The 12327-nt window shown below is 41.3% G+C and overlaps 1 protein-coding gene across 1 annotated transcript in view; it reads left to right on the top strand.

Annotated features, from left to right (window-relative positions):
- Positions 1–5944: 5944 nt before the first annotated feature.
- The window catches only part of SLC25A48 (solute carrier family 25, member 48), an 89842-nt gene continuing 83459 nt past the window's right edge, over positions 5945–12327 (top strand). The window contains exon 1 of the mRNA XM_006888138.1: positions 5945–5990. Coding sequence (XP_006888200.1) covers positions 5945–5990 — 46 coding nt within the window. The remainder of the gene's footprint in view (positions 5991–12327) is intronic.

Below are 12327 nucleotides of genomic sequence, written 5' to 3'. Positions count from 1 at the left end.
GGCAGCCAGAGAGGGGTAAGAGACACCGGCCCCTGTTTCAGCCTAAAACAGGCGCCCCGCCATAGTTGCTGGGTTAGCCCATGACAGGTAAGATCAGCAGGTGTGGTGTCCAACCTAAGACAGGCACTGGTTTCATACCTGGTCAAATAGGAGAGCACCAAGGGTAATCCTGTTGCACTTTTGCAGTCTTCAAATAATTATTGAAAGAAAGGAGGATTTGTTGAGAGCCATTTTGTTCTACGTAGCTGAAGCCATTTTGTAATTCTCTAAGGACATGCCTGGATATGTTGTCCCACCAGGGAAGGACAGGTTTGGTCTACTGGGACCACCCAACCTTACTTCTTCTTTCCACTCCCCCCATTGTGTTTCAGTTTACCCCACCCTGGAAGGATAGGTTTCAGTTTACCTCACCCTGGGAGGACAGGTTTTGGCTTACTGGGAACGCCCTGCTAAGTAACCTTACTTCTCCTTTCCACTCCCCTCATTCATTCTCCCATATATATCTGTATGATTTCAATAACGTGGAGACTTGATCAGAAATTTCGTCTTGTCCCAATGTCTCTTTGTCTCCTGTGCCCCCCCCCATTCTCTTTCTTCCTCTCCTAGGGTCACCGTTGAATGTCCCCGCGGGCCGGGGCACCTGTAAACTTTCATTAAATGGAACCAGACCTATCTAACAAATTTTCCACCAACAAATAATTATGTGCAAAAGTATTGTGTATGTTGTTTTTCACACCACTGCATTTACTAGAACTGCTGAGAGGACTGTATATATGATTTTAAACCTAAGTTGATTTTTTTTCTCACTCTTAAAAGGAGTACTTCTTTATGAAAGCAGTTCTTACAGCTTTGTTTTCAACCAGCTAAAAAATGTTTTATATATTACTCTAACCTGTTGTCCTCCACATTCTATTGTCCTAATTGCACTGTTTTCTGATTTGTATTTATGTCTTGAGACAGTAACTTTTTGAATAAAAATAAACCTACCAAAAAAAATTAATTTAAAAAAACCCACAACAACCCACAAGTAGAGAAGCTGTGGTCTATTCACATAATGGAATACCACACAACACTGAAAAACAAGGAACTTATAAAATATTATACAAAATGGATGACCCTGGAGGACAGTATCCTGAGTGAAATATCTTGGTCACAGAAGGACAAACACTGCATAATGCCACAGCTCCAGGAGACAAAATAAAGCATCATCATGAAGTATGCAAAGACTTGACAATTAGAAAGACAAAGGAAAGAACATGTTTAGTATATCTCAAGCTTAAATAATTGAGGAAAAATTTAAGCCTTAAGTTTCAATGTTAAAGGATTCTATGGACAAGAGGTCTTACAATGTTGAAAACATTTAAAAAATATATACAGTCACTGAACCAAAAAGAATTGGTTGATATTCAGCAATTTAGGGAGGTAGTATATGATCAAGAACCAATGGTATTTGAGTAAGAAATCCAAACTGCACTGAAGGCAGTGCCAACAAACAAGGAACTAGAAACTGACAAATACCAATTGAGATGTTGCAATAACTAGACACAGCACTGTAGACACGCACTAAGAAATCTGGAGGTCAGCTGGTCAGTCACCTGGAAAAGATCCATATTTATGCTCATTCCGAAGAAAAGTCATCCTGCAAGATGCAGAAATTGGTGAAGAGTGATTATTTAATAGCACATGCAAGTGAGATGCTGCTAAAGATAATTTAAAAATAACTGGAGCAATACATCCCAGGCTACTGGTAGAAGTTCAAGCTAGACTCAAAAGCAGTCTAGAACCAGGTATCATTACTGATATCAAGCTGATTTTGGCTGAAACAGAGGTTACTAGGAAGACATTTTCCTGTGTAACCATGCTTTGGTATTTGACTGTGTGGAATACAACAAATTAAAATAACATTTCAAAGAATGGTAATTCCAGAACATGTCATTGTGCTCACATGGGATCTGTACTTATGCCAAGAAGAAGTTGTTGGAACAAAACAAGAGGACAAGAGGAGCTGTGTGGCTTAAAATCAGGGAGGTGTGCATTAGGGTTGTCTTTTAACATGGTGTTTTTTTTTATTCCTGTACTCTGAACAAATAATCTAATATGGACTACGTGAAGAAGACCACAGCAGCTGAGTTGGAGGAAGACTCATAACAACCTGTGACATACAGATGACAAAGTCTTTCTAGTTGAAAATGAAGGTTTGAATTATGATGTTTAAAGATTATATCATTTGCGTAGATTTCTCCTCACTAAGAAGAAAGCAAAAATCTTCAAAGCTGAACCAATAAACAACATCACAACAGATAGAGAAAGACTGACATTTTCAAGGATTTCATTTTACTTGGATCTACGTCAACACCCATGACAGCAGCAAAGGACCTCTCTAAAATGTTAAAGAGAAGCAATGCCACTTCGGAGACAAGGTGTACTTGATTCAATCAATGGCATTTTCAATTGTTTCATATTTTTTTATATATAAAATTGGACAATGACTAAGTAAGGCCAAAGAAGAAATGATGCATTTGAATTATAATTTTGGGAAAGAATCCCATGGACTATCAGAGAAATGAACAAATAAATGTGTCTTGGAAGAAATAACACTCAGAATTCTCCTTAGAAGAAAGGATGGTGAAACTGCCTCTCAGTTATTCTGGACACATTGTCAGGAGGGACCTGTTTCTAGAGAAAGCCATCATGGTTGATAAAGAGTGTCAGTGAAAAAGAGGAAGATTTTCAACAATGTGCTCAAGCACAACAGTCGTGAGGCCGGCACAGAACGGGGAGTTCTATTGTACTTGGCGCTACTGTGACTCAAAACTGGCCCAACAGGCCCTGACAGCAGAGCCTAGGGAAGCTCTAAGCTGCACACGTGGGGTCACCATGAGTTGGAATCTACTCAGTAACATGGAAACAACAACCTGGTCTAGTCACACTGGCAAACACAGCCAACCGTTAAAGTGGAGATGAGAATGGTGCCTACTTACAGATGCTATAGGGAACAGATGGAGAAATAGATATAACTCTTAGTGCAGACTCTCACTTATTTGCAGAGATTTCAGGGTAAGGCAGCCCCAGCATTGTTTACTGCTGTGGAGCATGTGGATAGAGTTTGGAAGAGGGATGTGTAGTGGAGGTGGTTGTGTTTCAGTCAGTGTTTAGGAGCCCCAAATCAGCCACTGAAATCCTATCTCACACAATTCTACTCCAACACAACTACAAGGGTAAGTCTAACACTGGAGGGCAGCTGGCAGTGGTGGTCTCTGCAAAGAGGGAGGGTTGCCCTAAAAAGCCCTGGCCGGGGTGAATGGGAACCAGTGCCTCCTGGCAGCTGCCACACAGGGTGAGTTGTCACCAGTCCTCCCTCCCAGGCAGCTCTCCAGGGAATGCCCAGCATAGCCTAGGCTCTCCCAGAGGTTTATACAGAGGATGCTGGAGTCCTCAGGATTCTGAAAATTTCCACCTGGCTCTCAATGGGGAGCTGTGTGTCTTCAGAAGGGGTGTCTAGTGAGATCTTTAACTCTGGGTTAGGTCTCACCTGGGTCCTCTGCTGGGACAGCCAGGTCTTTGGGAATAACCAAAGAGCTCACAGACTCAACTCTGCCCTCAAATGGGCTAGTTTTCTAAAAGGCTAAGATCTACACTTTATTGTTATATCCACTCTATGTATCACAGATGGAAGCCTTGCCTGATCTTTTACAGCCCCACAATCTCTTCTGTACTTAAATTTTCTAAACAGGTAAGGTATATGCTGTTGTTGTTGTGAAACAGTGAATTTGAACAGACCCATAGCTGACCCTCTGGCAGGCTTTTAGAGACAGTTAATTGCATGGGAGGAGATTGCCCATCCTCTGCAGGGCAACTGGTGGACTGCATGCCTTATGGACTGCAATGCAGTTTCTTGCCACTAGGCCACCAGAGCTCTTTAAGGTATATATATCACAATGATGCATGAATATGCACTACAAATACTGAACATATATAATAATTTTTATCATCTGTAGTAAAGGTGATGATTGCACTTCTCAGAGTTGCTGGGAGGACAAAGCTTAGGCACAATGAGTGATGTATTAAGTTCGCAAGTTGGACATTAATAATAGCTAATCCAATGGGGGACACTGGAAACAATCTCAACTCTATCGCAGTGGGTTGGGGTTTCTTGTTTGGGATAATTAATTTGTAGCTGACTCCTGCCTTGACCTTGTGTTGTGGGTATTTTATAAGGACCCTTGCTAGTGCAGTGGGTAAAGCACTCAGCTAAAAATAGAAAGACCAGTTGTAGGAACACACTAATCACTTTGTAGGAGAAAAATGAAGCAGCTGTTCCTATAAAGAGTCCCAACCTTACCAATCTAATGAAACAGTGCTCTGTCCTGTGGAGTCATGGTGAGCTGGCAACGAGCATTTATTTTATTTTAAAGCTATCAATGGCTTTCAATTAGAAAATTCTAATTTAGACATCAGCTAAAACTTCACTGCCGTTTTTAGCTTAGCCTTGAATGTATTTTCACAGGTAAATGATCACACCACAGAAAGACACTGGAATTTCTTTTTTTTTTATTAAATTTTATTAGTTTTAATGAACATTTACAGAGATTTTGGGTTTTCATTCATTCATTGTTGCACTCTTTTCTCCACCCTCATCCCCAGTTCGTTCTTCTTTCCCCCCCATGTCTGTTTTAATTGTCCAATTGCCACAGTGCTTGTCAAAGCCAGTTCTGATTAATCTCCTTTGTCAGTGTGTCCCTTGCCATTCCCTATCACTCCTCCCTGAGAGAGACTTCACCCTGATTCATAAGGAAAAGGGGATGGCGTATTCTCTTAGCTACTTCCTGCTGAAAAGGGACGCTGTGGGTTTCAGGGTGAATGTCTTCTCTCACTACTCTAAAGGGCCCCCTTTGCAGTAGGAAACACATAGACTATTATATGGAGATTGATTTTGGAATTTAGATGCACTGTTATCAATTGTGCTTAGCCATACATGTTCATATCCTTGAAGATGTACCATGGAAGTGTTGCAGCCTAGAAGATACAAATTTAACTAACAAGTTAAAAGTGCATGAGTCAAAAATTGAAAAGCAATAATATTCTGAGTAGAGGTTCTAATAGTGGCACAAATCAAGTTATAGAGGTAAGGTGATTCCATTGCCATCCTTACTCTAACTTAATTTTTTTTTTTTCATTTAAATTTGTTATTAACTTCAGTGAAAATTTACAGAGGCTTTGGATTTCCATTCATTCATTGTTGTAGAGACCCTGGAATTTCTAATGAAATAATTCCTGACTTTGGGTATAGCCTTTTCTATCTCTTCTAATAAACTTTGCAAACTTGTTTCTGAATTTCTGTCTCTTGGTTTTGTTTTGGGATTGGGTTTGGTTTTTTTCTATACTTTACTTCTTTTTCTTTTATACTAGTTCACTTACAAAGTTGGCAATACAATGTTTTTCATACCTGATCTTTCCCCCTTCCTTTTACACACCCTTCCCTCCACCTATCAAAATGAATTTCTGTCTCTTGTTATAAACTTTGCAAACTTGTTTCTAAAATTCTTTGTGGTGTGGGACTCAAACAAAGCAAATACAGAGAGGTAGGCTGTTTGACCTCAAAAGCTCTGAGACTCTGCTGTGGTCAAGTAAGAGAAAGACCAGGAAGAGGGCTAACGGAATTCCCCTCGTACCACCTGAATCCCTGCGCCTGGCATGTGCCTCCACTAGCCAGGCTGCGTGCTGCGCCTTTAAGGCCCACTAGGGGCGTGATGTCAGAGGCCCGCGGGCACTTGAAGAAGTGAGCACAGCAGCCAGACTGGAGACTGGATTTGGAGCCAGACCTGCAGTGTGCAGAGGTCCTGCTTTTCTCTCTGGAGCTCCAGGGCCCGCGGACATGAACAACAGACGTTGAGTGTACTGACCCAGTTTGGGCGGGCGAGGCTCCCTGCAGCAGGCACCGGCAATGGGCAGTTTTCAATTGGAAGACTTTGCTGCCGGCTGGATTGGAGGTGAGTGCCTTTAAAAGACCCCCGGCCAGAGCCAGAGAGGCAAAGAAAGGGCTGGAGGACCAGAGAGACACGGAGGGACCTGGAGGAACCCTGCGCGGGTCACATTTGCATCCAGGGATCGGAGTTAAGAATCTTTGTGCTCTTTGCGCTTCCACCACTCAGGGAAGTGCGCGCCGCCTGCAGCGGGGAGTCCCCACGCACGGTGCATGCTCCTGGGACATCATCTTGCTTCTTAACTCACTCAGGTCATCACGGTGGAGTCTGAACCAGACTCATAGCTGACCCTCTCCTGAGTTTCTGAGGCTGTAAATCCTATGGGACAAGACTGTCCACCTTTCTCCCGCGGAGTGCCTGTTGGATTCAAACCGAAGGAGAGGCTTGGGAAACTCTTTATGGACTTTGGCACCAGAGCCCCCAATTCTTGTATACATCAGGAACTTAATTCGGAGAAATTGACAGAGATTCACCCAGAGCTTCCTATTTGCCCCAAAGTTAGGGCTCATGGAACCTTGTAATCTTGTAATGATTAAACTGCACGTCAGAGCAGCCAGCCAATGGAAGGGCCAGGTGCGCACACACCCTTTGGTGCCCAAGTGCACCGCTGACTCTGAGGAGCAGGAGTGGAGCTAGACCACAGGCTAGGGGGGCGATGGGGGCCCCTGAGGTGCACCCACACAAGAGGGTATTGAGCACTCAGAATTGGAAATGTTGGCAGACAGAGAAACGTTCTCTGTCCCTTTCCTCCTGCTCCCGTCCAGGCCTCTTATCAGCCATCACCTTCCACAGAAGCCCCTCTTCAGGGCACTGTTGGCCTGAGCCTGGAAAGGGTTCGCTTAGAAGACCTGTTCCCATTTTCTTGCTTTTCCATTTTTCTCTTTCCAATACATCTATGTCTTCTACATTCTTAGATATTTGATGCTGGTGGAGGTGAGAGGGGAACAATTTGAAGACTTTGCTTGGGGAGGGAGGCATATTAGTCCTTTGGCCCATTCAAGAGAGTCATCAGATAAAGGATATTAGTAAATGCAACCTTCCCAAAGGAAAACGAAAATACCAAGGTGCTAAAACAATGGCTTTTGCTGGAATGTTGGCCCCTCAAAATATTTAGGCATGGCAGTGACCCAGAGATTTATAAAGAAAAGGCAAAGAGCAACACATTTGCTAGCCCCTCCAGCAGATTTTTGAAGACTAAAGCTTCTATAGGAGGAGATTGCTTATTTTTCTGCCTCAGGGTTGTTTCTAGTTTCACTTTTGTTGTTGTTGTTGTTATCTGCCTTCAAGTCAACTTTCATTGTTGACTGTCTCACAACTATCAAGTCAGCAACCCTACAGACAACAGATCTGAATCCTGCCCTACACTGTGCTGTCCTCAACTATGTCCAACACACTTCAACACATTCTTATAGTCACTGTGCCATTCCTTCTTGTTGAGGGTTTTCTTCTGTTATGCTAATGCTCCACCTTTCAAGCACAATGAAACTAAGGACTGGCCCTCCTAACCACATGCCTGTTATATGTTTCACCACCCTTGCCTCCAAGGAGCTCCCTGGTTGCACTTTCTCCAAGACAGACCTGCTTTTTCGTTTGGCAGGAAAATTCTCCAACACCACAACTTATAGACATCTATTCTGTCATCCTTAGCCACAGTTCAATTGTCACAGCATGTTTGTTGTTAAGTGCACAGCAAGCAATTAAGAAGCTATTGGCTTGGATCAGGCACACCTTGGTCTTTGAATTGACATCATAGCTCTTTGGTACCCTGGCAAGGTCACTGACAGCAGATTTCTCCAATGCATACCTTTTAATTTTTGATTGCTAGTACTGAGGGTTGACTATGGATCCAAGTAAGATGAAATCTTTGGCAACTTCAGTCTTTTCACCAACTATCATGATGTTGCCTTTCAGTCCAGTAGTAAAGATTTTTTTTTCTTTTGTACTAATCCTTTACTTTTTATTGGTTTGCATACAATACTGGGTGTATATTGTGTTTCATTCATGTCCTTTGTGCTTTATACAATCATTCATATATACTGTGTTCCACAATTATTACCTTTTAAAATATCTTTTTATTTTATATAGTTACATACAGAATTTGTGGGCCACAGAGTTTGATGTGTAGAGGAATGGGGTAAAGGAATTAGGAAATATCCAGTGGGGATATTTAAAAAAATAATAATAATGTGAGATATATGATTATTGTATTTCCAAATTAGAGGGCTTAGCTTCAGTTGCCATATCTGTTAGTCTACTTTAAGTCTGCTCTACTATACACAGGCTTTTCAAAGGCCTGCTATATTTCAGAAGTGGATGGCAAATGCTTCGTCTTGTTATGTCTTAATTTGGATGCTTAGTTTTAGAACAATATCTGACAGACAAGCTTTTTACCAAGCAGGTGAAAGACACTTCCCTTATAGAAATAACCAGTACATTTACTGTCCAACCCCCCAAGCTTCTATGTCTTGTCTCTTTGCTCTCTCTACCTCACCATTCCTTGCACTTCCACCTACCTGGTGAAGCCCTCCTTTCCCCAACCATCTGGATTTCTTGGCATGGACCACAAAGAAAACAAATAGGAGAGGATAAACCCAAGTTTCTCCTAGAAGGCTAGGATTTTGAAGCTCCATCTCACATACTTTGGGCTGGTGATCAGGAGAGACAAGTCCTTGGAGAAGGGCATCATGCTTGGAAGGGTGAAGGGACAGCACAGGAGAGGAAAACCCCCTATGAGATGGACTGATACAGTGACTGGGGCAGTGGAGGTTGGTTTGTCGGAATTAGTGAGATGGGTTCAGGACAGGGCAGGGTTCAGAGCTGCTGTACATGGGGTCACTGGGTCACAGGCCACTCGACAGCATGTAACGACAACAATGTATGATTTTTGTTTTCTTGATGTTGAGATGTAATCCAATTTGAAGGTTGTAGACGTTGATCTGCAGCAAGCCCTTCAAGTCCTCCTCACTTTCTGCAAGTAAGGTTTTGTCATCTGCATTATTCACATTGTTGATAAATCTTTCTTCATTCCTGATTCTGCATTCTTCTTCACACAATCAAGCTTTTCAAATTATTTGCTCAGCATACAGACTGAATAGGTATGGAGAAATGATATAGCCCTGCCATGTACTTTTCATGCTTTTAAACCATACAGTGTTCTCTTGTCCTGTTCTACAGCAGCCTCTGGGTCTAGGTCTAGGTTTCACATGACTACACTTAAGTGTTCTGCGATTCCTATTCTTCTTAATATTAGCCATATTTTGTTGTGATTCACACAAATGCTTTTGCATAATCTCATCCTCTCCTCTTACCTGAGACTCTCAAGTGGTGCTCTCACACCTTCCAGGCAAAATAACCCAAATAATCACAGAAAGAGGTTTGCAGTTTGAAAAATGGACACTGCGTTGGAAACGATGAAGGAAAGAACTGTTTAAAAGGAATATTTGATAGACATGCATAACCAAGGGGTCTGGGGTGAGAGGAGGGAGGATTTTGTGCAACAAAAAATGAATATTTTTTTTAATTTATAAAAAAAAGCAAAAGGGGGTAGGAAAATGTGCAACAATTAATGAATTGAAATCCAAGTTTTCTGTGACCTTTCATTAAAATCACAATATAAAAATTATTTTTTAAAAAAGAAAGAAAAATGGGATGAGTCAGATTAGCTCAAAGCCTTTGTTTACACAGAGCCCTCCCTAGTAATAAACAACAGGGCCCTCCTGAATTCACTTAAAATGACAATCGTCCTTGTTGAGAGAGGGTCCTTATTTTGTCAATACCAGCAGGTCTTGTTCCAATGAACTGATGTTGTTGTTTTTATGTCCAGTCCTGCAACTTATAGCAAACCTATGTACAAAAAAGCTCTGAAGTGTGCCCTGTCCTGAGCCAGTCACGGACTCCTACGTACTGCCCCTATTGCTCCAGTCACTGTATCAATCCATCTCATCCAGGGTCAATCAAGTTTCTTGGAGGCAACGATTTTGAAGCTCCGTCTTATATACTTTGTCCGGGAGGGACCAGTCCTTGAAGAAGGCCATCCTGCTCAGAAGAGTGGAAGGACAGCGCAGGAGAGGAAGACCCTGGATGAGATGAAATGATGATGAATATATTAGTAGCAAATACTTAGCAAGTGGCAGACGCTGTTTTAAATGCCATATGCATGTTTCTTTTTCAAACTGAGATAGGTTTTACATAATTAAGAAAATATATTCAAGTCTACAAGTCAATGATTTTTCAGTCATTAATTGAGAAATGTAATCATCACTGCCTACCAATTTTAAAACAACTGCTTCCATTTAGTATGGATTACATTTCAAATAAACAAAACAGTCTCACAGTTGGACCAATAAGCAGGATCATGATAAAACAGAGAAAGAAGTTGTCAAGTATTTCATTTTATTTGGATCCACAGTCAATGTCCATGGAGCGGGAAGTGGAATGTATTACACTGGATATGCCTGTGTGAAGGACCTCTTTAAAGTGCTCAGGAACAAGAATGCCATTGTGAGAAGTAAGTGATGCCTGACCTACCTATGGTATTTTAATCAACTCACATGCATGTAAAAATTAAACAAAGAATAAGGAAGACCAAAGAATTGTGATGTTGGTAAAGAATACTGAATATACCATGGACTGCCAAAGGAGTTCTGGTGATATGACACATTATGTGTTTCAAAGTTAACTCAAGGGTTAATGGTTCAAATCCACCAGCTACCCAATAAGAGGAAGCCACATGGAATGTTGTTATGAGTTGGAACTGACTCAGTGGGTTTTCATTATTGGTTTTTTGTTTTAAGGACGTGTAAAGGAACAAACATATCTCTTGTGGAAGAACTAGAACTAGAATGCTCCTGGGAAGTAAAATGATGGTGAGGCCACCAAGCTGCCTGTGACTCATAGTCACCCTTTGAAAGACAGATCTGAACCTTGCCCTACTCTGTGCTGTACTCGCAATCTCCAACATGAACAACAGACCCGTTGTTCTAGTCACTGTGTCAATCCATCTTGTCTTCCTCTCTTTCTCTACCCTCCACCTTTCTCAGTATAATGTCCTTTTCCAAGGACTCATCTCTTTTGACAACATGCCTAAAGTATGTGAGATGAAGTTTCACCACCCTTACTTCTTTTTTTTTTTTTCACCACCCTTACTTCTAAGAAGTATTTGCTCATGTACAGGTAGAGGGTCAACAAAAAAAGATAACTGTCAATGAAATGCACTGAGAAATGTCAGCAACAGTGAGCTCAAGTGTAACAGTGATTGTGAAGATGGCACAGAACTAGCCAGTGTTCTGTTCTATTACACATAGGGTCACTAGGGATAAGACATGACTCATTGGCACTTAAAAACAACAAAATAAATCCAAAATCACTGTCCCACCTCCAGCTCCAGGGAAATACTTATCTTTTTATTTGTATAATATATTCCACTTTTGTGGACTTTCTATGTAGCTCATACAATTACCAAGGAGTTCTGGTAGAGGCTGCATTATAATCCCCAAAGCACATAGTTTTGAATCCACCAGGTGCTCGAACAGCGGAGTTTGGGCAATCTCCTTCCATGTGATTAACAGCTTCTGAAAACCCACTGAATTCAACTATAGTTAGGTTCTGACTAAATAGCACACAAAACCAATATATAATTATAATCTCTTATGTATAATTTCTTCTGGCAGTTCCCTATCCATGTAGTGTTCTAGCCATTTTTTAATGCTTTTCTGCAGTCTTTTACTTGCATGTGATATTAGTGGTATTGTTGAACAGTTTCCACATTCAGTTGGATCACCACTTTTGGGAATGGGGACAAATCTGGATCTCTTCCAATCCATTGACCAGACAGCTATTCTCCAAAACTTCCAGGCATAGAGTGATGAGGCCATCCAAGGCAGCATCTGTTAATTTAAATAGGTCAATTGGTATCTCATTGATTCCTGGGGTCTTATTGTTTACCAATGCCTTCAATGCCGCTTCCACTTGCGCCTTCATTACTATTGGCCCCTGTTCATATGGTACTTCCTGAATTTTTTCATTGCCAATCAGTTCCATTTGGTACAGTGATTCTGTGTATTCCCTCCAAGTTCTTTTGATGCTTTCTGGATCATTCAATATTTTGCCCATAGCATCTTCCAATATTGCATCTCTAGGTTTAAATTTGTTCTTTAGTTCTCTCAACTTGAGAAATTCAGAGCAAGTTCTTTATTCTCTAATTCCAGCTCTCTGTACATTCCATTATAATACTTTCCTACTCTTTAAAATCTGTTCAGCTCTTTTACTTCAGCATGCTTTCCTTTTGTTTTGGCTTCTCAGTGCTCAGTGCAATTTTTAGAGTTTCTTCTGACATCCATTTCTG

This window comes from Elephantulus edwardii, unplaced genomic scaffold (assembly GCF_000299155.1).
Source record: "Elephantulus edwardii isolate Elephantulus edwardi_28Jun2011 unplaced genomic scaffold, EleEdw1.0 scaffold00064, whole genome shotgun sequence".
Taxonomy (NCBI): domain Eukaryota; kingdom Metazoa; phylum Chordata; class Mammalia; order Macroscelidea; family Macroscelididae; genus Elephantulus; species Elephantulus edwardii.
Note: the sequence above shows the minus strand (reverse complement) of the source record. Positions and strands in the feature narration are given on the sequence as shown.